This window comes from Scyliorhinus torazame, chromosome 2 (assembly GCF_047496885.1).
Source record: "Scyliorhinus torazame isolate Kashiwa2021f chromosome 2, sScyTor2.1, whole genome shotgun sequence".
Classification (NCBI taxonomy): Eukaryota; Metazoa; Chordata; class Chondrichthyes; order Carcharhiniformes; family Scyliorhinidae; genus Scyliorhinus; species Scyliorhinus torazame.
This window is the reverse complement of record NC_092708.1, coordinates 382,647,507-382,672,683: the sequence shown is the minus strand read 5'-3', so window position 1 is coordinate 382,672,683 and position 25,177 is coordinate 382,647,507. Positions and strand designations below refer to the sequence as shown.

At 45.0% G+C, this 25,177-nt stretch overlaps 1 protein-coding gene across 1 annotated transcript in view; it reads right to left on the bottom strand.

Annotated features, from left to right (window-relative positions):
- nrxn3a (neurexin 3a) overlaps positions 1–25,177 on the bottom strand; it is a 2,368,971-nt gene that overhangs the window by 2,303,679 nt on the left and 40,115 nt on the right. The window contains exons 3-4 of the mRNA XM_072493615.1: positions 11,965–11,982; positions 10,675–10,704 (exon numbers count right to left, since the gene is read on the bottom strand). Coding sequence (XP_072349716.1) covers positions 10,675–10,704; positions 11,965–11,982 — 48 coding nt within the window. The remainder of the gene's footprint in view (positions 1–10,674; positions 10,705–11,964; positions 11,983–25,177) is intronic.

Genomic DNA, 25,177 nt, shown 5'->3' with positions numbered 1-25,177 from the left:
CTATCCACAAGTCTACCGTGCTGCCCCCAGTGCGCACCAGGAGGTGAGGTTGGAGCGGCGTGAACTGCTCCCGCGCTGTGCTGGCCCCCTGTGGGGTCCAGAATCACTAGTGCCCGTGCCCGTTTCGTGGGTTCCATGGCTTTAAACAAACTGAAGAAATTTTACTCACCAAAAGTTAGAAAAAAAACGTATTCAATCTATCCCATATGTTAACATTAACCCATATGTTAACATTAACATTAAGCAACAGAAAACTGTGGTCAATACACCACAAACTACCCAATAAATGGCAGACACAATCAGGACAGATCCAATGAGTTGCTCAGCCACCCACCCAGACATCAGTCATCACTGTGAGTCACAAAGATTATTTGAAGACTCTGGGCGGGATTCTCCATCCGTTCACGCCGGCGGGATTCTCCCTCCGGCCACGGGATTCTCCGGTCCCCCTGCAGTGAATGGGAGATTTGGCGGAGCGCCAAATTCTCCGTCCTCGCCAGCTGCCGTAGTGGGGCACACGCTCAACGGAGAATTCCGACCTCTGCCTTCCTCAATAAGAATTTTTGTTCCTCTCCTTCAAAGAGCAACAACTTACCGTCAACCAACTGTTACTCCCCAAGGGCGCAAAAGTACCATGGGGCACAATTCAGCAGACTTAAAACTAAGTCCGCTTCCCGGCGCATTTGGCGGGTTGTTTCTCCGATGCTGCAACACCCAGAATCACTCTGGCAGTGCATTCTTGCAGCAGGGACGGCTGTTCGCAGATCAGGGCTCCTTTTTCAGGAGCAGCCCCAATCTCCCCTGCCCCTTTCAGGCTCCTACCCCCCCAACCTTGCCCAGGCCCTTGGGAATCCCCCTCATCCCCCTTCCAATTGACAAGGCCCCCCCCCCCCCCCCACCCCTGGCCTGACTCCTGGCCGTGCCAACCTGGCACCCAGAGGTTAAACCTCACGAAAACTTAATCTTGAGTTCTTCAGTCTTTATTGCATCATCACGTCCCACTCATTGTAGAATAATATATTCTATTAGCTTAATTACAGGCCTTTTTAATTTATTGCATTGCAGAACATTTAAAAGCTCAAGTGACATATAATATTATTATGTGCATCAGTGCATATGCTTCAGTAGTCAGTGCATTCTACTGTACACAATTGGTCTGATGGTGGAAATTGTTACTTAAAAGCAGATTAAGGTTCAGCAAATATTAAAGAACTAACTACACTGACTAAATAATTAATCTTTTACATGTGACGGACTAAACAGCACGACTGCTCCACATTCCACAGCCTAGTAAAATAATACATAATACAAGAATGTGTCGTCAATTAGTTTTCTGTTGCAAAATAAATCTTTGTCCCCAGTAATCATTCTTTGAAATTTACGGCTAAACATCGGACCTCCCGTTTTCATCAGAGTTCATTCAGTTAATAGACTCAGCTGAAGGGTTGTGGATTAGTCACAAATGAATGGGCCCGTGCCTCAGGAGATAACCTCACAGAATGAAGCAGGCCAGTATCTACAGTGGCAGAGTGCTGGATGCCCAGTCGGTTTGGATTATCAGTTTGAGTTTAGCTAGTTTGAGTTTAGCTAGTTTCGGTCGCATCACCGTCAGGTGGTGGAATGTGCATTTTGCTAAGGTTAAAAAGGGAACTGGATTGAACATAGAACATACAGTGCAGAAGGATGCCATTCGGCCCATCGAGTCTGCACCAACCCACTTAAGCCCTCACTTCCACCCTATCCCCGTAACCCAATAACCTCTCCTAACCTTTTTGGTCACTAAGGGCAATTTATCATGGCCAATCCACTTCACCTGCACGTCTTTGGACTGTGGGAGGAAACCGGAGGAAACCCACGCAGACACGGGGAGAACGTGCAAACTCCACACAGACAGTGACCCAGCGGGGAATCGAACCTGGGACCCTGGCGCTGTGAAGCCACAGTGCTATCCACTTGTGCTACCGTGCTTCCGTGCTTGAGAGAAGAAACGGCAAGCCAATTCTGCTCTTGGCTGAATGGCCTCCAGGGAACCCCTTTCCCAGCCCAGGAACCATTCACTCCTGCATTGAATGACCTCCCTCTTATACTTTGATACACTAAACCCACTCTCCGCCCACCTGTCACTGCCAACTCCGGGTTCAGACAGGTTAAAGGCAGCTGTTGACTGCACTACTCTCTAGGAAGGAGCAGTGCGAAGCTCATTCAACCATCCAAACATTATAATTGTGCTCTTAAAGCTGCTCTCAATTTCAAGTGAAGAAGAAAGTTGTGAAGATTTGGGGTGCAATTTAAGATGAAGGACACAGAGTCCCATTTTGGGTGCGTTTAGTCGGTTGCTTCTTGGCACTGACACTGCTAGCTAACGGACTCTGTTGTGTCTTTTAGCCTCGATGAGGAACGCCCCACCGAAGCCACACTTGCCTCACTTCCTGCACTGCTCAGCTTCTCAGTGCAAGAAGCGATTGGGGCAACTTTTTAAATGTGCCCGAGCTTTCGAGCCCCTCTCAGCTACCTCACATTGGCCTCCGGACTCCCCCCCCCCCCCCCCCCACCCCCCCTCCTCACTCCACCTTTTAAGGGCAGGGCACCCCTGGGCCCGATCCCTGGCATGGGCTACCTGGCATCCAGGCACCTTGGTACTCCCAGTCTGGCAGCCTGGCAGTGCCCCTGCCAGCTCCACTCGGGCACCTGGGAGTTCCAGGTACCTGGGTGGCAGTGCCAGGGTACCACCCACTCCGAGCTTGAGCACCCAGGGGCCCCTAATGGCCTGGGAGACCCCCGCCTCAGGTGCTGTTACGCCTGGTCCATCATTTTGTTAAATCTCGCGAGACGTTCCATGTGTCACAAATCTCATGAGAGACCTCTCAGGAGATTAAACGGCCTCGTCACGTCACCAAGACGGGCTTAACAAGGCCATTAAATCATGCCCTTCGTTTTAATTCTACCTGGTTAGAACCAGGAACTTCAATCCATTGACTCAAATACTCAAGGGCCATGCCTTTGTTCATCAAGCAGCTGTACAATGTGTTCACCTTGAGCACACTGCTTTCATTGATATGGACTCCAGTAATCTGATCAGGTAAAAAGATCAACTTGTGGACCAGGATAATGAATAGTTGATCAGTTTGAACTGCAGTCAGGTGCAAGCTGGAACAATGTAATTATCATGAATTGCAGTAGAAAAGGTGTTTCATTTTGTGTTTGCTTATTTCACAGCACAGATAATTGATCGCTCTGATAATATGACTTGCATGTCCCAGTGAGAGTAAACATTTACGTGTTGATGACATGCCACCTGTGGCAGGACGTCGGAGGAATGCCAGACTCGGCGGCACTGCTGAGACCGACGGGCAGCGTCACCACCCCCCCCCCCCCCCACTCTTTGAGGGGGGCATTCCTACTTTATTTTATATTTTTTTAAAATATTTTTATTCTCCTCCTTTTTCACATTTTCTCCCAAATTTACACCCAACAATAAACAATAATCAATAACGAATGTAACGTCAATCCCCAAATCAATAACAACGATCCCATCCTCCCACCAAACCCCCAGACATTGGCCCGCATGTTAACATAAACAAATGACAAAAAGGAATCAGGAATCATCCATAGTCACCATTAACACACACAGTCCTCCTCCCCCCAACCCTCCCAGCCTCCCCGCCCCCTCTAATGTTCGATGTCATCCAATTCTCGAAAGTGCATAATGAATAACACCCATGAATTGTAGAACCCCTGCATCCTTCCCCTCAGTTCAAATTTGACCTTCTCAAGAGTCAAGAGTTCCAGCAGGTTTCCCCGCCACGCCAGGGCACAGGGTGGAGAGGTTGATCTCCACCCTAACAAGATCCGCCTTCGGGCGATCAACAAGGCGATGGCTACAACACCCGTTTCCAACCACGGCATTCCTACTTTAAAGCAACGGGGAGCCCCCCAATGGCAGCACAATTAGCTGGGCGCTGGGCCTAAACTCCGACCGGGGTTCTCGGTCCATCATTGAGGCACCCTTTGCACGACAAAATCCAGCACAATGTGTGGATGTCTGCGGTTGCATGTTCGTTACTGGTAAGTAAAGAACCACCTTTCCTTTCCTCTGCATCACTTCTCTCTTGTGTCATTTCTGCTAGTCTACGCTGACACAATTCATTTGCCTAACTCACAAAATACTCCAGCAAATTCGCAAGGGGTTACAATAGAAAAAAAACAGCAAGACGTAAATAACACATATTGGGATAGCTGGTATAGAATTGAACGTGCCCTATAATCAACCATCCAGTCCCCAAAATATATATATCTGCTTTTATATCAGCTGGTTGAAACAAAATTGCCTCTCAACTTCTATGGATTTTCTGTGGTTATCAGAAATTCCCACAATCACAGGTACAGAAGTGAAACAGAAACAGAAAATGCTATATAAAATACAACACCCGGTTAGGCAGCATCTCTTGTCAGAGAAACAACAACTTATATTTATGTAGTGCCTTTAACACAATGGCCGGAACAAATCTGGCCATTCGCTGTTGGCGGGATTCTCTGATCCCACCCACCTGCAGCCCACCCCGCCCGTGGGTTTCCCGGCGTGGCTTCAATGGGAATTCCCATTGATAGCACTGGGAGCAGAGAATTCCTCCACCAGCGAACGGGGTACCGCTTCCCGTCTCCCAGCTGGGAGGCTGGAGATCCGGCCCAATAAGATGTTCCAAGGTGTTTCACAGGAACATTGTACAACAAAGTATTACACTGAGCCACATACAGAAGTGTCAATTCAGATGATGAAAAGCTTGTTCAAAGAGGTTGATTCGAATGAGGAAAAACAAGGTAGAAAAGCAGTGAGGTGCAGAGAGAGAATTGCAGAGCTTAGCGTCCAGGTGACTGAAGACACAGTCACTAAAGTGCTGGAATTAGTGGAGCGCAGATATCTCAGAGGACTGTGGGGCTGGAGGAGATTCGAGATATAAGGAGGGTCAAGGTAATGGAAGGACAAAGGCAATAATATTAAAATTCAGACATTGCTTGACTAGAAGCCAATATATGTCAGTGAGCACAGGAATTAAGGGAAAGGGGACTTGCTGCAGGGTAAGGCAAAAGACAGCAAGGTCTTGCATGGCCTCAAGTCTACGGAATGAAGAACATGGGAATCCAATCAGGGGTGGGAATTTCTTGCAATTGGCGGGATGCCCGGGCGCCAAGAACGGCGCGAACCACTCCGGCGTCGGGCTAACCGGAAGTTGAGGAATCCTCCGCACTTCCGGGGGCTAGGCCAGCGCTGGAGGGTGCGGAAGGGCCGGCGCGAGTTGGCACATGCGCAGAACCACTGGCGTGGGTCCACGCATGCGCAGACCGGCTGGTGTGTTTCCTGCGCATGCGCAGGGGGTGTCTTGGAAAGAAGGAGTGCTCCCACGGTACAGGCCCGCCCGCAGATCGGTGGGCCCCGATCGCGGGCCAGGCTACCGTGGGGGGCCTCCTCCGGGCCGGATCCACCCGCCCCCCCCCCCCGAGGACTTCAGTAGCTGGCCTACAAGCCAGGTCCCACCATGATGGACCATGTCCATTTCACGCCGGCGGGACTGGCCAGGAACCATCGGCCGCTCGGCCCATCGGGGCCCGGAGAATTGCCGGGGGGTGGCCAAGAATCCCACCCCAGGAGTGTGTTGGAATAGTCGAGTCCATAGGTATCAAAGGCATGAATGAGGGTTTCAGCAGCAGATAGGCTAAGACAGGGACAAAGTAAGCTGATGTTAAGGAGGAGAAAATAGGTGTCCTTGGTGAGGATGTATGAATATGAAGTTGGAAGCTCATCTCAGGATCAAATGTGACACCAAGGCTGCTATGAGACTGAATCACAAGCGGTGGACAGAGTTAACAGAAACAGAGTTAATGGTCTGGATTTTCACTGAGTCAGGATGACTCAGAAGCTCTTTAAAAATGGGGGCTTGTCCCAATTCCAGGAATCCCGATCTCAATCCCAGGCTGTCTGATTTTTGAGAGTGCCCTTGAAGGCTGGTTCAACAAGCTTAATGATGTACAAACTTTCAGACAAGCCTCATTATGTACGCTTGGTTGAGAATCCAGACAACGATTACTCTTGTTGAAACATCTGTGCCCCAGAGAAAACAATGTTTGATTGATGGCTCAGGCTCTCAGATCACTGCTGTCAATTTCACATTGTCTGTTTGCACAACATTACGTGGTTTCAAGGATTTGTGGTTTTTATTGTTGATACTTTAAAGGGTCTGGATGACTAATACTCCTAAAAGCTGACAGTGGAATGTCATTGGGCTGGATTCTTCAATTATTCAGTCGCGTGTTTCTTGGCGATGCGCCATTCACTGGCGGCGGGATTCTGTACTCCTGCGACTTGTCAATGAGAGTTCCCATTGAAGCCACCCTGCGTGGCCGGAAAATCCACGGGCAGGAGTGCACTGCCGGCGGGAAAAGTGAATTGCAACGGCTGGGGAATTCCGGCCATTTGTTTCAACATGGGAGAAATTTATGAATTAATTGCTTTTTGAAACTTCTTTTAATAAACACAGCTGACTGACACTACAAGGTTCTTTGGTTCTAGACGGTGCTTGTGGGTCAATGGGCACCTAAGTGCCATAGTCTGGAATGAAGGGCATAGCAGGCCGCAGGGGATGGGTGGCAGGCAGATCTTGGCGTCGCATGCATGAGGGGTCACGGGGATAGACGAAAATCTAAGCCAATGCTTCAGGTCCTTAACACTTTAGTACAAAGTAAACCATATGTTCTGCGGTGTTAATATTGAAGTGAAATGTTCAACAAAAGAAAAAATATAACTGAAGCATTGGCAAGTTAGTTTCGGATATACTTGTACAGGAGATGGTGATCTTTTTAGAAATCAAAATGCAGCCCCAATTTCATTTGCGGCACTGATTTCAAACCAAATATAAAATGGGACTTTCAAAGGTAATCACCAGACAAGGACTAAAAGGTAACTTTTTAAAATATAAATTTAGAGTACCCAATTCATTTTTTCCAATTAAGGGGTAATTTAGCGAGGCCAATCCACCTACCCTGCACATCTTTTAGGTTGTAGGGGCGAAACCCATGCAAACACAGGGAGAATGTGCAAACTCCACACGGACAGTGACTCAGAGCCGGGATCAAACCTGGGACCTCGGCGCCGGGAGGCAGCAGTGCTAGCCACTGCGGTGCGAGCCACTGTGAGGCAGCAGTGATAACCACTGTGCCACCATGCTGCCCTGACTAAAAGATTACAAACGAGAATGACAATAAACATGCACTCAATAATTAAAGATCAAAAAATAAAAAATTTAAATGGGTGCAGGGAAAATGCAAATGGTGGCGTGTAATAATGCCTTGTCAGCAGAAGTCTAAGACACTGGCCAATGCAAAACATTTGCAGAAAAGCTCAAAGGCAAGTCTGTTAATAAATCTAAGCATATTTACATATTGCTGTTCTGCACGGAACAATGTAAAGTGCTTAACAAAGTGTTAAGTGCTTGGAGACCAAATGCAACAAGGATCCAATATAATCTTGGAATTCATCACATTTCTTCCCCCAAAATGTATTTTATGATGCATGGGATATAATGGAAATTATTTCCTTGCACAATTCCCACTGCTTCATCATGTGCTCAGCCCGTCATCCAACCACCAACAAAGATAAATATCTTCCACAAATCTAACTATGGCAGGATTTCCCAGCCTATATGTACCCCTCCCTATATATATTTTTCAGAAGGGAGCAGATGTGCAGGCAGTATTTCAATTTGTAAGAATTACTCTGAAATCCAATTTAAGATTGTCAGTTCCGCTCGCTGTGTGGCCAGTTATATTCACACACAGAAGGAATATGTCCACATATTACACTTTTTCCAGCTAAACAAAAGCTTGGGGGACAAGCATTCCCTGGTTCACCCTCCAGGGGCAATGTCGAGTCGGACTGCCCAGTTTGACTTCGAACAAAGCTGGGCAGTTAACTGTTCCATTCTGCACTCTCCAATGGCAACACGTCCGCCAATCAGAGTCCACTTGCCAACCAATTTGTACTCTCTTCTCGTGCAGTGCAAGTTGTTGTTCTCCCCTGTTACAGTTGGTAATTTCTTGAAAGCTATCCTGACGAACGCAAGACAAAAAGCTTTTTGGCATCTCTTTTATCAGCAATATTTCAAGACTGTAAACTTAGTTGACGGCTCTGTACGCTGTTGTTAACTGAGTTCCATTTCTGATTTATGGCACGACCTGAATACCTCAATAGAGTTTTGTTTAAAAAAATACACAGGCATTAATTATTCTCCACAGAGCTGGACAGTTGCACCAACTGAACACAAAGAGCCACGGGTACACTTTATATAGAAGAGCAATTTTATCATTAACTTTAGAATAAGCACAATTACACACTTGTTTCTATGAATGTCTTAATTGCTTTGAAATTACACCACAGAATAATTTTATGGAATTGACTCGCATTTACCTATGAAATTCCTTTCCTGCTTTAGCACTAATAGTTCTCTTTTTTTTTAATCAAAAGGGCTACAAACTCTATTGAAACAGAAAACAATGGAATTTCATACGAATACCAGTATCCCTTCAATTTAACTTCAAGTTATATGGACTTAGGAAGCTCGTGGAGGTGAAGTTCAACTTCAGCCGGGTCATACTGCGGATAATAATGGATTGAAATCGCCTATAAACCTGCTCAGATCTTCATCCCATTGAATTTTATCCCATGCCCTCCTCCCCACCCCCCACCTAGCGAATTAGAGCTCAATGGAGTATATTAACCTTTATTTACTGGAATATTTATCAGTGGCCAAAACAGCTCTTAATTTTGGACTGACAGAATCTCAACCAACATCTGCTATGCCACGGCAACCTTATCAAAGATTTGTGAAAGCACTAACGAGCAAGTTGACACATCACCCACAGTGAACACATGCATCTTTCCTTTTTATATTAACAAAAAACACACAGAGCAACATAATGTTGAAAAACCTAATTAGACAGCGAACGGAAAGTGCAAATGATGAAATCATTTATCAAAAAGCTGTCAACCTATTCCTGAAACCAGACTGAAAATAAAACGGCACAGTTGCCACACTTCTTTTTCAAATCTATTTATAGTTGGTTGAAGTCATTCTCTGTCAAATTAATTCACATTTATATAACATGATGGCAGCATGAAAATAAAAACGTGGAATACAACGTTCAGCTCTTCTGTGTGACAGGCGAGTACATTTTCACCCAATTTATCTGAAGGGTTAGATTTATACAATTAAAACACAAGAAAGTATGAATCTCTTGATTTTAAACAATGAGTTTATTTTCATTGCTGTGCACGGAATGCTGATTGATAGACTCAATTGACTTCTAACACTATTTAATTACCAAGGAATGATTTTGAAAGCGAGAAACCATCTAAAATAATTCCTACCAACCACATTTTTTTTTTCTTTACACTTACAGTCGGTCTTTTATTCATAACATACCTTGCATACAAAGAATATAATTCTGTATGTCAATAATGCAGCGCCTTCCCTCATTTTGGTTGATCAGAAACAGTCAAACAAATGATTGAACCTTAATGCAAAAAAGCATTTTCAATGCTGATCAAGATGAGCAACCAGACATGGGAAAAATTTAGACCACAAACATCTTTCACTGCAATTTAAAATAAAACCCATGTTACTATCGGAGCACAGCTTCGCCAAGGGATTTGTCACGTGCATTCTGTTACCCATCGTGCTAAATTAGCACAGAAGAGGGGAAGGTCATGTGTGCAAAGGTGAGAGTATTGAAGTCATACTTATCAAGGAACACATAATGGGGTTTTCAGCTCACCCGTGATACCACAATAACAGATCAACAATCTTTCACCAAAAAGTAAATTAAATTAAAGGAAGACATTTTTTTTGACTTGAAGTGAAAATAAAAACACAACTCTACCTTTACTTCTACCTACAGAAATGAAGATTGGATCCAAGTAAGCATGAATTCCATCATTGAGGGGAATGAAGAAGGGGAAGGATAACAGATTAGGAACACTTGAACACGCCACACACCATAAACATAACAGAAAAATAACTTAAACACTGTGAATTATTGCAGAATCCTGCAGTAATACACTACATCAGTTTAAGACTATGCAAACTCACACAAAAAACACACTGTAACACAAAATATACACACCCGTGCAATGGCAAATCCAAAATGCAAAGAATCTTTAGACCCGCTAATCTGAGGGCATCAATGCTCACCGATATGAAAATATATCATGTGGAATACTCGCCATGCCAACCCCACCCATTGATGGCCCAGATTCATCAGTCACTATTGGATTTTCCTTCAGGTCATGCACTGGTAATATTGAAAAATACATCGATCTGTGTATGTACAGATAATGGTGCTTTGTAGTCACAGCAAGTGTAAATAGCATCACAGTAAATAGCATTCCATATATCAGGCATTCATTCCCATGAATGCAGTTGCTCTTCAATAGAGCCATCTGAATGATCCACTCAGTATTTAACACAACCGTTGCAATGGTTGCATTGGTGAAAAGCCCCAAGAATGGCTTATACACAGGAAGCAGCAATTCAACTGCTTGCATTGCTGTTCAATAAACTGGCAGAGAGAGAACAAAAAAAAAGCAAGTTATTGGAAAGAGAAAGAGAGAAAAGAGTAGCATACCTTGCTCGCCCATCGTCAGATGCGAGAAACCTTTGAAGAGGAAGAAATACAGTCAAGGAAGATAAACAGAGAGTTTCATACAATACCATTTGGTATTGTGATGTCACATACTTTACAGCTAAGTATGGCATCAATCACACTACAGAAGCTTTTCACCGGGAGCAAAAAAGCTTGGCTCACAAAAGAGCTGAATAAAGAGCACCGTGGACCACGGTGTATCAGTCAATCCTGTTTTTTGGAAGCATTTTGCGAGGCTTCCAAGGTCGACTCATACACTGAAATCTACGGTACATTAATGTCAGAATTAAAGGAGTCACCTTTCGCCTATGAAAATGTATATCTGCCGGTTTCCTCTGCATTATACAGTAAAGGCAGCACACACTTCCCACTTTTGATGCTAATATTTTCCCTACCGGCAAATTATGTTTACCTTTAAGCACTTAGTCTTCTTCCACAGGCAATTAATCACTATTTATTACGAGGCAGGTTATGGGCTCAGCAATGAGACGGTGTCGGTGAATTGTTTTGCTGTTGGGAATTAAATAGTCAACTGATCTACAGTAAAGGCATTTTATTTTAATCTGGTGACATACCCATTCTTTGCCCCTTTTTCAATAAAAGGTGAGGCACGCACAAATTCCCATGGTCATAAAGGCCAGTGGAATTACAGTGGAATGGTAAGCTATTTCTGAATGAGGGTAATTTATTTACAGTAATACAGATAGAACGACACAGAATCTGTTGTTATTGATGTGGTGTAGGAGAGATGGGTGGGAGGACAAATAAGTGAATGAGATAAGTCAGGTAAAGTTATTTTTCTAAAAATATAGGCTATTTACTAAGTACAGCCTCCAAAATAGATTATCAGCCAATTCAAAAATAATTTCCCTCTTAGTAAGGTTGATAGTAGTGTTAAAGTATTTTTGTGAACTTCAAGTTAACTAGTATGTGAATGTTTTTCTCCCCTGATACGCAATTGAGGATTAGTGCTTCTCCACGGTTCCATCTAGCTAATTTCCAATTTCCTTTTTAATTATTCTCTACATCTGAGATCTGTCATTTCTTTAGACCTCTACTCCACTGTAACATCAGCAACCAAGTTCCACACAAAGGTGAATTTTACTTTATCAAATAAACTCAGGTGCATAAACCAATTGGTACTGTGTATTATGTATGTTTTCTCAATTTCAGTGTTTTCATTGTTTTCTTTTTGGTAAACCGCAAGATGAACTACACCCTGCAAGACAGTCATCGGTTAAATTAAGTTCACCCGATAGAGGGGGAACTCACCTGGCACGCGGTTGACTTCTGAGAGCAGAAATTTCAAAGAAGGAAAGAATGAGATGTTAGACACACTGCAATTGTCTTTGCATGGAACTGCTTCATGCACAAGAACAAATGTATCATGCTCATAAACCATGCAAGTGATTAAGCACTGTGCATGTGTGAAGATAACAAAAACATAAAACCTCGCATTTCATCATCTGTCCTGGCAGTTGGAATCAGATCATTTTGATTTACATCAAGGAAGCTATTCAGCTGTTAAGAATATTTTAAAATATTCTTTACGCACCGTACTGACTGAAGTTTCTTTCTCCCCCTACAAAAGGATTCTCCCGTAAATTTTTTTGCATGTCAAACATGCTCCTCTGGAAAAGGATTTTCAAAAAATTTACTACCATTTGTAGAACAGACAGTACCAAAAGACCAGACGGACAGCAGCTTGCTGGGGCACCTTCATTGCAGACACGGTAAAAGTTGGCACTTTAGAATGGTACCCGTTTTGTTCATGTTGAAAAAAAGAAGAAATTCTTTCTTCAACAGATCCCTCGAGAAAACAGCTGGTTCCCATTGCTCGTTTAGAAACTTTTCTTATTCCTTAAAATGCTCCTTTTTTCCTGGCTTATGCCGCAGAAATTACACTGCTAAAAATAATCCCTCCATTTGAATGTACAACTTTCCTGTATTATGACACTTGTAACATCGTAAAGGTCAAACGGAGAAAATTTGTGACTCGGTTTAGAAGCAACAGCTAGGACCAGAAACCATGAATTCAGCCGCTCAAAGCGTTTTGATATTTTAACGCATCATCCTATTTGCATTTTTCCCCTCTTTTTCAGTTTCCCCTCAGTGCAGGTAGGAACATTTAGCCAAGTGAGTTGGCAAACCACGCAACGGTTAAGAAGTTTCAATAGAAAATGTTGTTTAGAAAGTAAGGAAGGGAAGTCGGAATAATGAAAAAATAATTTGCTGAGGGCAACAGGGGGGCAGTGAAATTGACTGGAAATTGCCCGATAATGGACTGAAACGAGGTGGTGGTGACAGCAGCACGTGCGCAGTGATGTACAGGAAGATAAATGAATTGACTCTGACCTCCAGCTGCCCCTTTAAGAGTCACTGGGCAGATTGCTGTGGAACTTTGTGTTTCCACTGGCGCGTGAAAGCAGAACTAGGGGGCATAGCCTCAAATTAAGGGGAAGTAGATTTAGGACTGAGTTTAGGAGGAACTTCTTCACCCAAAGGGTTGTGAATCTATGGAATTTCTTGCCCAGTGAAGCAGTTGAGGCTCCTTCATTAAATGTTTTTAAGATAAAGATAGTTTTTGAAGAATAAAAGAATTGAGGGTTCTGGTGTTCGGGCTGGAAAAGGGAGCTGAGTCCACAAAAGATCAGCCATGATCTCATTGAATGGCGGAGCAGGCTCGAGGGGCCAGATGGCCTACTCCTGCTCCTAGTTCTTATGAACTGGGAAACGCACCTGGCAGCTGCTCGCCCTAGTTTGCGACGAATCTTGCAGGAGAATTCTGAAACAGGCCGCCCTTCACCTCTGTATGCACATTGGGTCAAGCCAGCTTTCAGGGCCCCCTGCAAGAGTGCATAAAGACAGAGGAGACCAATCTGGCCGGGCGGCACCTGGTCCCCAGAGATTGGCTGCACCCAACTTACGCCCAAAAAACAGGTTCAACCCATAATGCACGCAGCGATGTCAAGCAAATGGTCCAATCGTTGGGTTACTTTGAGCAAATTGGCACATTACTTTCGAAGAAGAAATGTAAAATGAAGTTCAATTTTTTTAAACTAAAGGAAAACAAATCCAACTATCGTACAAGTTAAATTGCACCTCTTGTGGAATGTGTGAATTATTTTGAAGAATTACCTCCCATGCTCCTTAACATCGATGTAACCACTGGAAGGAATTTGGGAATAACCAAACACTTGGGGGTATAAAGTAAAATAATGATAATAGACATAATCAGAGGTGGGGGGGGTGGGGGGGGGGGGGGGGGGTGGGGATGAATGATGAATAGGAAGCAGGGACTTAAATATAAATATTCACGTATAATTGAAAGGTTGTAAAACAAAAGGTAATTTTAAAAAAGCTAGCATTACATATCTGAACATTCGAGTAAATTGGACATTCTGAATAATATCTTGAAAATTAAAATAGTGCTTTAGATCAAGCCTACAGTGTACTTATTTTTGAACATCCATCGACCCAAACAAGTCCGTGGAATACATTTACCACAAGGCAGCTGCTTTGTCAATCCTTGTCGAGTTTCCAAGGCAGGTGTTGAAAGGTGAGAATTTGCTTCCATTTCCATTTTACACCTAGCCATGCTACGGAGAGCGGTGAGAAGCAGCGGGGAATGAGGCTTGATGACAGATTATTCAATTAATTAGAAAACGATGCTCGTGCCGTGCCCGATTTCTGATTCGTGGCCCCCAGCAGGCTCGCTGGAAAGTACACTCCGGATCTTGGACCACTCAGTGGCTTCTTTTGTCAAAACAAAACGAACAACCCACGATTGAATTTGCTGAGATTTGACGCAAAGGGGTAATTTTCAAATACAACACAAACAGATCACTTGATGGAGCTAATTGTGTACCCATCACAGAAACAGTTCAGCTTTCACCGGCCCAACTCTGTGAAGGTGGCAGCAGGGTAAGCTGCTGAAAATGTTAAAGGGATCCTTGGATATACAGAGGCAAGGAGTACAGAAGCAAGGGAGTCATGGTAAACCTTTAAAATCACTGGCTAGGACTCCACTGGAGTTCTGCGTTCAACCTTTGGGGAGGCGACGGCATGGTGGTAATGTCACTGCACTAGTAACCCAGAAGGCCAGGCTAATGCTCTCGTGACACGGGTTCAAATCCCACATGGGAGCTGGTGAAATTTCAATTCAATTACGAAATCTGAAATTAAAAGCTGCTCTCAATAACGGTGACCCTGAAAAGCGTTGCCGCTTGTCATAAAAACCCATCTGGTTTACTAATGTCCTTTAGGGAAGATAATCTGCCGTCCTTACCCGGTCTGGCCTCCAACAACATGGTTGATTCTTAACTAACTCTAGCAAGCCACACAGTTGTATTAAAACACTATGGAAAAATCAAACTAGGAACGAAACCTACCAGAGCATCCGGCATCGACCTGTGCACTGGAAACAATGCAGCCCTTTCTAATATTTAGGAGCTTGTGTCAAAATTATGAGCGCTGTCCAGAAGGCTGGTCAAGCAACCGCCTGGCATAGTCATCTCTCAGAATGATACCTTACAGACAATGTCCCAGATACCACCATAACAGTGGTACACAGTTGAGTTGCCCTGGTAGTCCTCAACATTTGACTCCAAACCCCAAGAGCCCCCATAGCATCAGGTCACATATGGGCAAGGAAACCTCCTACTGATTAATACCTATTGACCCCTCACCCCTCAGCTGATGAATCAGAGCTCCTCCATGCCAAACACCACTTGGAGGATTCACTGACGGTGGCTAGAGCATAGAATGTACTCTGGGTGAGGGGCTTCAAAGTCCATCACCAAGGGTGGCTTGGTGGCACCACTATTGACTGACTTGGCCATGTTCTAAAGGACATGGGCTGCTAGATTGGGTCTGCAGCAGGTGGTGAGGGAACCAACAAGAGGGAAAAACCTTGTCTTCACCAATCTACCTGTTGCAAGTACGTACGTTCATGACAGTATCAGAAGCAGTAACCACCACAGAGTCCCTGAAGGAACAAAGTCCCATCTTCACACGCAGGTGTTATGTGGCACGACCACCGTGTTAAATGGGATAGATTTTGAATAGATCTAGCAACTCAAAACTGGGCTTTGATGAGGTGCTGTGTGCCACCAACAGCAGCAGGATTATATTCAATCACAATCTGTAACCTTGTGGCCCGGCACATCTCCACACTCCACGAGCAAGCCAGGGGATTAATCCTATTCAATGAAGAGTGCAGGAGGAAACGCCACGCATAACTAAAATTTAGGTGTCAACCTGATGAAGCTGCAATACAGGAAAACATACATACCAAACAGAAGCTTGGCTGATGAGTGACAAGTAATATTCACACCACATGACTGCATGGCAATGACCAACTCCCACAAGGGAGAGTCTAGCCATCTCCCCTTGACAGTCAATCACATTAACATCGCTGCAACAACGTCCTGGGGGTTACTATGGACCAGAAACTGAACTGGACCAGCCATAAAAATACTGTGGCTACAAGACCATGTTAGAGGCTGGAAATTTTGCAGAACTTGACTCACCCCGTGAACCCCCAAAGTCTGTCCTTCATTTATAAGTCACAAGGAAGGGGCATAATGGATTACTCTCCAGTGGTTTGGATGAGTGAAGTTTCAATGCCATCCAGGGCAAAGCAAGCTGGATTGCCACCCTATCTACCACCTTAAACATTCACTCCCACCACCACTGACGCACAGTAACAGCAGTGTGTACCGTCTACAAGATGCACCGCAGCAACTTACCAAGGCTCCTTAGACAGCACCTTCCAAACCCACAACCTCAAGTACCTGAAGGACAAGGCCAGCAGATGCATGGGGACACCACCACCTGCAAGCTTCCCTCCAACCACACGCCAGCCTGACTTGGAACTATATTGTCTGTTCCTTCAATGTCGTTGGGTCAAAATCCCAGAACTTCCTTCCTAGCAACACTGTGGGTGCACCTACACCGCATGGAATGCAGGGTTCAAGAAGGCAGCTCATCGTCCCCTGCTCAAGGATCATTAGGGATGAGCAGGAAATGCTGACTTAGCCAGCAATGCCAACGTCCAGTGAATGAATAAAAATAAATTCTGGAAATTCAGGAAAGATTCCGGACTTTGGAGAGGGCGTAGATCACATTTACTGGAATGCTACCAGGAGTGAAGGACTTTGGTTAGTTGGAGAGATTGGAGTACTTGGGTTGGTACTCCTCAGAGCAAAGAACGTCAAGAGGAGATTTAATAGGAGGTGTCTGTACATATGAGAGGTCAATAGGGAAAAGTAATTTCCATTGGCAAGAAGGTCACTAAACATAGGGCATGGATATAAAATAATTGAGATAATAAGCTAAGATAGATAAGATTTATTAAAAAAAACATGGGAGGGGAAGTAGAAAATGTATTTTTTTCTTTGACACAGCGAGTTATTGCGATCTCGAATGCGCTACCCGAAAGAGTGGTGGAAGCAAACTCAATCATCTCTTTCAAAAGGGAATTGGTTCTAAACCTAGAAAGAAAAATCTTGCAGAGCAAAGGGGAAATTGCACAGGAGGTGGGACTAAGTGCTCTTTCCAAAGAACTGGCACAATGAAGTGAAATATATCCATTTGGGCTCCAGCATTTTATGATTTCACGAATCTTTGTATCAAAATCACTGGGGTGAAAATTGGGGGGTGCTCTTCAATGGGTCTTGTGGTGATTATATTCCATGGATCCCTTTGATAGGTGGATGTTCACAAATAAGAATGTTGCAGACTTGACACTGATTTTCAAAATATTTCCCAGATATTTACTGGAGTAACGCTCAAGTTAGTTTTGCTAACTTTTTTCAGTTTCAAAAACATTTTTTTTTCAGTTTACCATCCTTGTGGCAAAACTGAAAATTAGCCCCAGTCTGTTCCACATATTCACCACCCTATGTGTGAAACAGCCAGATCAGGACAGTATTCACCTTCCCGCCTCCGGGTTTGGGATCATGCCTCTGGAGTTACTGAGTTAGTGGTTGTGCCAACCAATGTACTGAAGTTCAGTGCCTCTCTCACCCCCACAGTATCATGATAAGGGCTACCTCGAACTGACATTTCTCCAGTGAAAGTGTTCCATTTTCCTGGCACCCTGCTAGTTCCAGATACATAATTTATCCAGCGGAAACATACCTAGCTTCCCTTGTATCTCCTAACAGCTCACGTACCCACCTGCCTCCGTTTAATTGGCCTCCTTGGTATTCAGTGCTTCTGTTGTGGTCAGGTGACCCGGGCTGGAGCTGAAGCAATGCCCTAACAAACGTTGTTGTTGACTTTCTTTAATGCTACTGCACATAGTGCTGGTGACTTCAATGACCTGCTGTAGAACCAAATTCTTGATCCCTCTTTCCTTTGAGGTCTCTTCTATCTCCACTTCTGATTCCTCTTTCCCAATTTTGATGCTTAGTATTCCCAGTCCTCCCTTTCTGTCCACATATCCCTTCATATGCTCCATTTTGTTCTCTGTTATTTATGATATCCCCCACCCTTAACACCTTTCTTTTCATCCCAGCTTCCGTATAAAGCCAGCACCGATGCGACACCTTGGTGATGAAATTCCAGCTCCAACCATTTTTTGTTCCATCCCTTACAAAAATCTTTGGTGCGCTCCGAAAACTTTGATGTTCACTTCCCAAAAGTAGGCGAAATAGCAGCGTCACGTGCCCAGAAATGAAGAAAGCAATGATAGATTCAGAGGACATAAATGCCACCCCAGCAGAGTGCATGTAGTGGGCAGGCAGGAGGAGAGACATTATGGGAGTGATTAGAGGCGTGGGTGGTGTGAAACCATTACAGTGGTTCGCAAAAAGCCATTCTGATCAGAGCCCGGCATCGAGGGGACGGCCCTGAAATAATTTCAAGGAGCAAATATTGTGAAATTAACGATGAAATTATGGATCATTTTATTTAGTCCCAGGCACACTGGCGTGCTCTCCCAACTCCCCTCGCAAACAGGACATGCCGCTGTTGACAAGCAGTGCAATCTGCAAGACTGATACACAATGATGTTAACCTTTAAGGATCAAAGACTGCAATGCAATCAGTGTTTAATCAGGAAACCTTCAAGAGTTTTACTACTGCCAAATAAGATGTCCAGAACAATTTATGTTAATATAGTACATATATATATATTTAAATTGAGGTTGTTGGTGTCAATTCAAATGCAAATGACATTTGATTGAGGTGCTTGTAAACATTCAATGATTTTCAAACTGCGTGCACCAGATGTGAAGTGCAGGAATGCACAAACAAAATCCATGACTGTGATATTAAGAAACAGAAGACCTGATTAGTTTTGAATTTGTTTTAAGTCACTTTGACTTAAACAAAAAATCCTTTCAAATCTACAAAAAAAACTGATTGGTGTGGACGAATGTTCCCCAGTGTAATCTGTAAACACATCTGGCAAAATGCAGGCCAAGGCATCTGCCAGCTCGGAATGAATTCACCGAGGCTTTCAACAGCTCCTCCTCCCCTTAAAAATGAACGAGCACCCAACATTAACCTACTGCCAGAAGCCGGTGCCTTTCTCCCGAGTCCAGCCTCCTCACGGTAACAATGTGAGAACTTTAGGTTCTAGATTTCCCCCCGGTGCAGGATTGCTGTGACATCGCAGGCTGCATCCACGCCAGCCCTGAGTCAGTGGTACTAAAACAGGGGCGGACCTCTTGACAGCTTAATATATTCAGTGGTGCCCCAGTGGGGGTCAGATACTGTGAAAGGTCGGATAGGCTGGGCCTGTATCCATTGGGATTTTGAAGAATGAGAGGTGATCGTATTGAAACATGGGATCCGAAGAGGGCCCCATTTGGGTTCTCACGGGATTCACCTGTTGCTCCCGGATCCACGCCAGACACACACGGTCACTGAATCATGTCCTATGTGTCACTGTGGGCAGGGTTGGCAAGGAGACCCCGGCTGGCTTTCGGTTGACACCCAGACCTGTATCCACCCTCACTTCGTCATTTTTTCAGGCTTTGGGAAGTCTCTCCGTGGTCAACCCCACATGTCGAATGTCTTTCTGCAGTGGGGGAACCAAACTCACCAGTCAGACCGGCCGCCATTTTGAAAGGGTGCCTCAATCTAAAAGTGAGGTTGAGGATCCCCGAAAGCCCACACCCACGGACAATGCGACCGCCCCACAGGTATGGGCAACACCCCCAACCCTTCCCCCAATCAATAAATGTGAACATGAACATGAACCCCCACCCCTCCCCCAACAGGCATGAGGGTGACCCTGCCCCACACCCATCCATCCTAGTAGACATCGGGGAAATGCCATCCCCACCAAGTGAGTATATGCAGCTATGGCGTCGCTGAGGTCATCTCCACCTTTAGGCTCCCCACCTTTCAGTCCCCCACTTTTACCCTACTTTCAGGACTCACCCCGCTTTCCCCCCCCCCCCCCAACCTTCATGATGCCCGTTTAATACACCCCTTTCCCACCCCACCCTTCATACCCCCTTCACCCCCCCCCCCTTTCACGTGCATTGTCCCCCTCAAGTCTTGCCCCTTAGCACTGCCAACCTGACACCAGGGCACTCCCCCCCCCATGACCTGGAAGTGCCAGCCAGTGCCAAGACACTGCCAGGGTGCCTATTTGGCATTTCCGGATACCCACGTGCCGTACACCCTGTCCCCGGCCTCTCGGGAGTGCTCCAAATGCTTCCAATACTCCCTTCCGAGACTCCCGGAGTAGTCATCATGCCTGGTCTCCGCTTGTGGAGGCCAGTACTAACCTTGCCCAGGTGAGGCCTCGCCGGTGCGGCCGGTGACCCCCAGGAACAGGGAGACTATGGCCTGAAACCGGCTGCACGTATTTAGGTGAGCCTATGGCACATTTAAATATGACTGTCTGGATCACGCCCAGCGAGGGCCTGATCCAGATCGCGCCAGTCCTCACGGGTTGGCTGACTCGCAATTGGTGTCGATGCCTGGCACAATGCCAGTTTTGGGCCTCTCCCGCGAGGCTCCAGGCACAAGAGCATCGGCGCCAGGCACAATGCATTGAGGTCACAATCAGATCAGCCTGATCTTATTGAATGCCAGAGCAGGCTATAGGGGCCGCGAGGCCTACTCCTGCTCCTAACTCATAAGTTTGTATGTGGCTCACTGAGTTTCTACTGTGGCCAGCATTCAGAACTTGCAATTCGTCAGTTTGTTGCTCTAACAATGGACGTGATGTAACCATTTAAAGGTGAGAAGCAGGAATTTCAATGTTAATTTTTCTCCTCCAGGCTATACCTTGGAAAACCCAAAGATCCAGATAGCAGGGAACAGGCCCTGGTTACTCATCCATCTGTCAGGTTTGTGACCATCGACGCCTACATGACCAGCCATGGGATGGGTACTCCCATTAGAGAATTGAGAAGATTAGAACAAAATGTCAGAGGTCAAATAAAAAAGATAGGATAAATGATCCACAAATGTATGACAAAGAGGATATGAAGGTTTTTTTGTGTAACTGTTTTAAAATGTGATTCATGAGCCTGAAATGATATTTCCCAAATATATAAATTTAATCGGTCTCGATGAACAGATCACAAAATGTAGAGGTAAATTTTATGTCCCCCTCCTGGAGTAAAGCAGTTTGCCAACGTGCCACCCTCCCCAACCTGTCCCCCATGTTATGAGGGGCAGCTAAGGTGACAGACAGCCCACACGTCCTTTTGGCCTATTGAGGTCCATCGTTGGACAATTATAACTGCCACTTGTTTGGAAAATAATGGTAGTTTTAAGGTATTTATATTTGTATTGGCAAACATTGAAAATAAGATAAAGTTTTATGTATTTAATTTAATGTATTGGTGCCTGGAAGGGCAAAACCTACGGTTAGATTCATGCTGGACAAAGGTATTTGTTTGCGTGGGGGTTGGTTAAGTTCCAACTGTGTTTTCATTGTGCTTCGAGAGGGCTACAGCTTGAAGAGTGAATAGTAGTAGCACTCATTGCTTAGCAACTGGAGGCCCTAATAAGGTAAAAGTTTTAGCTTTAGCTGTCCTGGAGACAGGACATTCGGGAGTGAACATCTCACAACTCTGTCAGAAGCTTGACAGGCCAATGGAGTTGCAAAGGTGCAGTCTTCCGAAGGAATAAGCTAGTGTCTAGTAAAAAGTATTATTGTGAACAAAGATTTTAAAATGTGTCTTTTTGGGAGTGGTGTTTGGAAACTCTCATGTGGTAATAATCTGGGGGGATTCTGAGGAGACATCCACAAACATTCACGTGGGATTCAGAGTGAGAGTGTATTTGCCCACAGTCATCTTGAGTGCTTAAAAGGGACTTTGTGTGTTAATGAGACCATGAAGAGTTTCAGAGGTACTTTGTAATCGGTGAGTGGAATTTTTAAACTAAGTGGGGGGGGGGGGGGGGAGAGTCAAGGAGTATTGTATCAGAATCCAATTTTCCCATTTTTAATGATTTTTTTTTCTTGTTGTTAAAAGTAATTAGTGGTCCCATGACTCTGTTCTTCCATGTTTTCTAAAACAAATAGGAAAATCTATGGGGTGTGATTCTCTGTCCCGCCAACCGGCCAATGAAGCGGAGGAGCCCGCCGACAGAGAACCCCGCAGATGGTCTTTGGAGGCATGGTTCCATTCTGGGATCTTCCCATCCAATTATAACAGCAACTGGATTGTAACACACTGAAGGACTTCACTTCATCTCTGCCACAACTTCTTGGTCGGTGGTAGAAGGCAGGAGCATGGCAAACAACCCGGCAGACTTCACTATACGGGCTGTTGGTGGGCAGGAAAGTTGGGGGGGGGGGGTTTACATCATGCGGGGGGGGGGGGGTAGGGGAAGGTTCCCTGTGCCCAGCGAGATACCCATCTCATGGTGGAACTAATCCCCCCCACCCCCACAACCCACCCTCAAACAAACCACCACCCCTTCCATCCCCACCCTACCATCCCCATGCCACGTCCACCCAAAGTCCCCGCACTCGCCTCCAGTCCGGGATCTGTTTCTTCAGATTGTTTGAAGCCCCAATCAGCAGTGGCCGCCACTCTCCTAGCATTGCTGAGATGACATGAATGCTGGCCAATCAGATTAGCCAGCAGATCTCATGGGCGGGGCTTCCCAAATGGTTAAAAGCAGGAAAAGGGTAAAATAATATCGGTCTTAACTTTTTTTTTTCCATTTTGGGTTCCTGTCCCCCAGGAGTTGGGGTGCCATCCTTGCCCCTATTATGACCACCCCAACGCATTATTGCTGAGGATTGGCCAGGTTTCTAGTCGGGCCAGGTGTGTGGGTGGACTTTTCGGTTGGATACGCCATATCCCCCCTGTCCGAATCTACCACAGTAAGAAGTCTTACAACACCAGGTTAAAGTCCAACAGGTTTATTTGGAATCACTAGCTTTCGGAACGTAGCTCCTTCACCTCCTTTACTCACCGGATGAAGAAGCTGCGCTCCGAAAGCTAGTGATTCCAAATAAACCTGTTGGACTTTAACCTGGCGTTGTAAGACTTCTTACTGTGCCCACCCCAGTTCACTGCCGGCATTTCCACATCATGGCTAAAATCTACGACCTAATAGGTCATTAACAAAGGGGAAGCCCGTTGGTGACTTTTCAGCAGCATTCGGGGCGCTTCTGTTATTCTGTTCCCAGGAGCTACCAGTACGTTTTGTCTTGGACAAAACACTCAAGCAGGGTCAAAAGTCCACATATTTCTCTGCTCTCTGAGCAAAAAGGGTTGCAATCAGTTCAAACTTGGGCATGTTGAAAGTGCTATTGATTTTTAATCACTTGAGAAACAGAACTGACCAGGTGTTGCCTGAATGGCCCACGACACACAAAAGATAAAAGTTTTGCTCTGTCAGTACTCTGGGATGTATTGACCGTGTAAGTGGTAAAGCGGAATTATTTGTGAATGCGAGCAAATGGGAATAAATCCATGAAAGCAATTTAGAAGCACAAATTGTTGGAACAATTTGCCTGAAACTCCCGGATAATAACTTTTAAATATTGATCAAGTATGAATTGATAAGTGCTTCTAAATTATCTGCAGTCATTAGTGTCACTGCCCCAAAGTGCGCCTGTGCCCAGATGCTGACCTAACTATAAAGATACACGTCTCGCAGCATCATTACTATCTTCAGAAGTAAACACTTCACAATCCCTATTTAAACAGCTCCTGTGCAGTGCACATGTTAATCTTAACTTTTAGTTGCAATGAGAGCAAGCTGTATTCTCACGAGGTTTCAATTCAACCCCTATGATTGGGAGGAAAAAGTGCTGGAGGGTTAAGTTTCACGAAACGGTTTCGGTCCTCCAGAAAAGTCGCAGCAAGTTTCCCCCAGAGACTATCATGATGTCCTTTGAAATGTCTGCCATGAAGGTTACCTGGGAAACCACACTCACAAGCTTACTGTTCCCAATCTTTACCAAGTCTACCATTTTTTTTTCAATGATGAACTTTCTTTTTTTTAGGGACATTTGCGACCCTTTAGAGCGAGAGAAAAAATAATAACTTCCCTCCGCAATCGCTGTGTCCCCTCGTGTTTGCTTAACCGAGCAACAGAAACACGGCTGGATAGGCACTTGGGCGCCTGCAAGAACATTTTTTTGAGACAGGTGTATATTTCTTCAGTATTTATGGAAAATAATCAACGTTTGTAATGCACAATGGTTAGATTAATAATATTTATAGTTAACCCTCTTCTTCCAAAAGGGGTGTCTTTTAAAAATATATATATTTGGGGGCTTTGTAATCACCTTTGGATGGTCCACTGCAGGAACCTGGTGTGGTGCATGTTGCTGAATAAGAGGGGCTGTGACTCGCTGAAGTTCCACCCATGTGATCAATCGTCAGCTACTGGGACAGGGGTCGCTCTGGAACGTCCATTCGTGCTGCAAAAGACCCTTATTCCAGCCAATTCCCTCTCCCTTGGAGAAAGTGCTTCGAAACCTAGTGAGGGTGCTTAGGGCGAAGATCTTGAACTCGCCGCGTGGCGAGGCACAAATGATTACCAGAGACAAAACACTTCATCGTAGTAACAACCCCTTGTGCCACAAGGTACCTCTGCAGCCACTTATTTTTTTAAAAATCCTTGAAGTTCAACTTTTAACAAGTTAAATCTGGTCGAATTGTTTTGCAGGTTACCGCATGAAGTGTTGCAGTGAGTAGAGAGATTATTAAAGAGAAAAGAAAACTCTGGAGAAGCTAGAATTAGGCTTGAGGTAGACACACTCAAATCACAGCTGAGAAAAATTCTGCCCATCCCCTTTTGAAGAGAAGGCATGCCAATGACACAAATGTTGGGAGCAGCACCATCTCCAGGGATGCATGAATCACAAAACACGAATAGAAGCCTGCTAACTATGCCAGTGCTTCCACACAACACCAAGTGTACACACAAGAGTGACCTCCTGACGGTGGTCGATGATGCAATGTTCATGTCCGGTCTTGCCAGCTGAAATGATGCAATTCAGTTAGAATTAGAATTGAACATGTGTGAGGAACGCCCACAC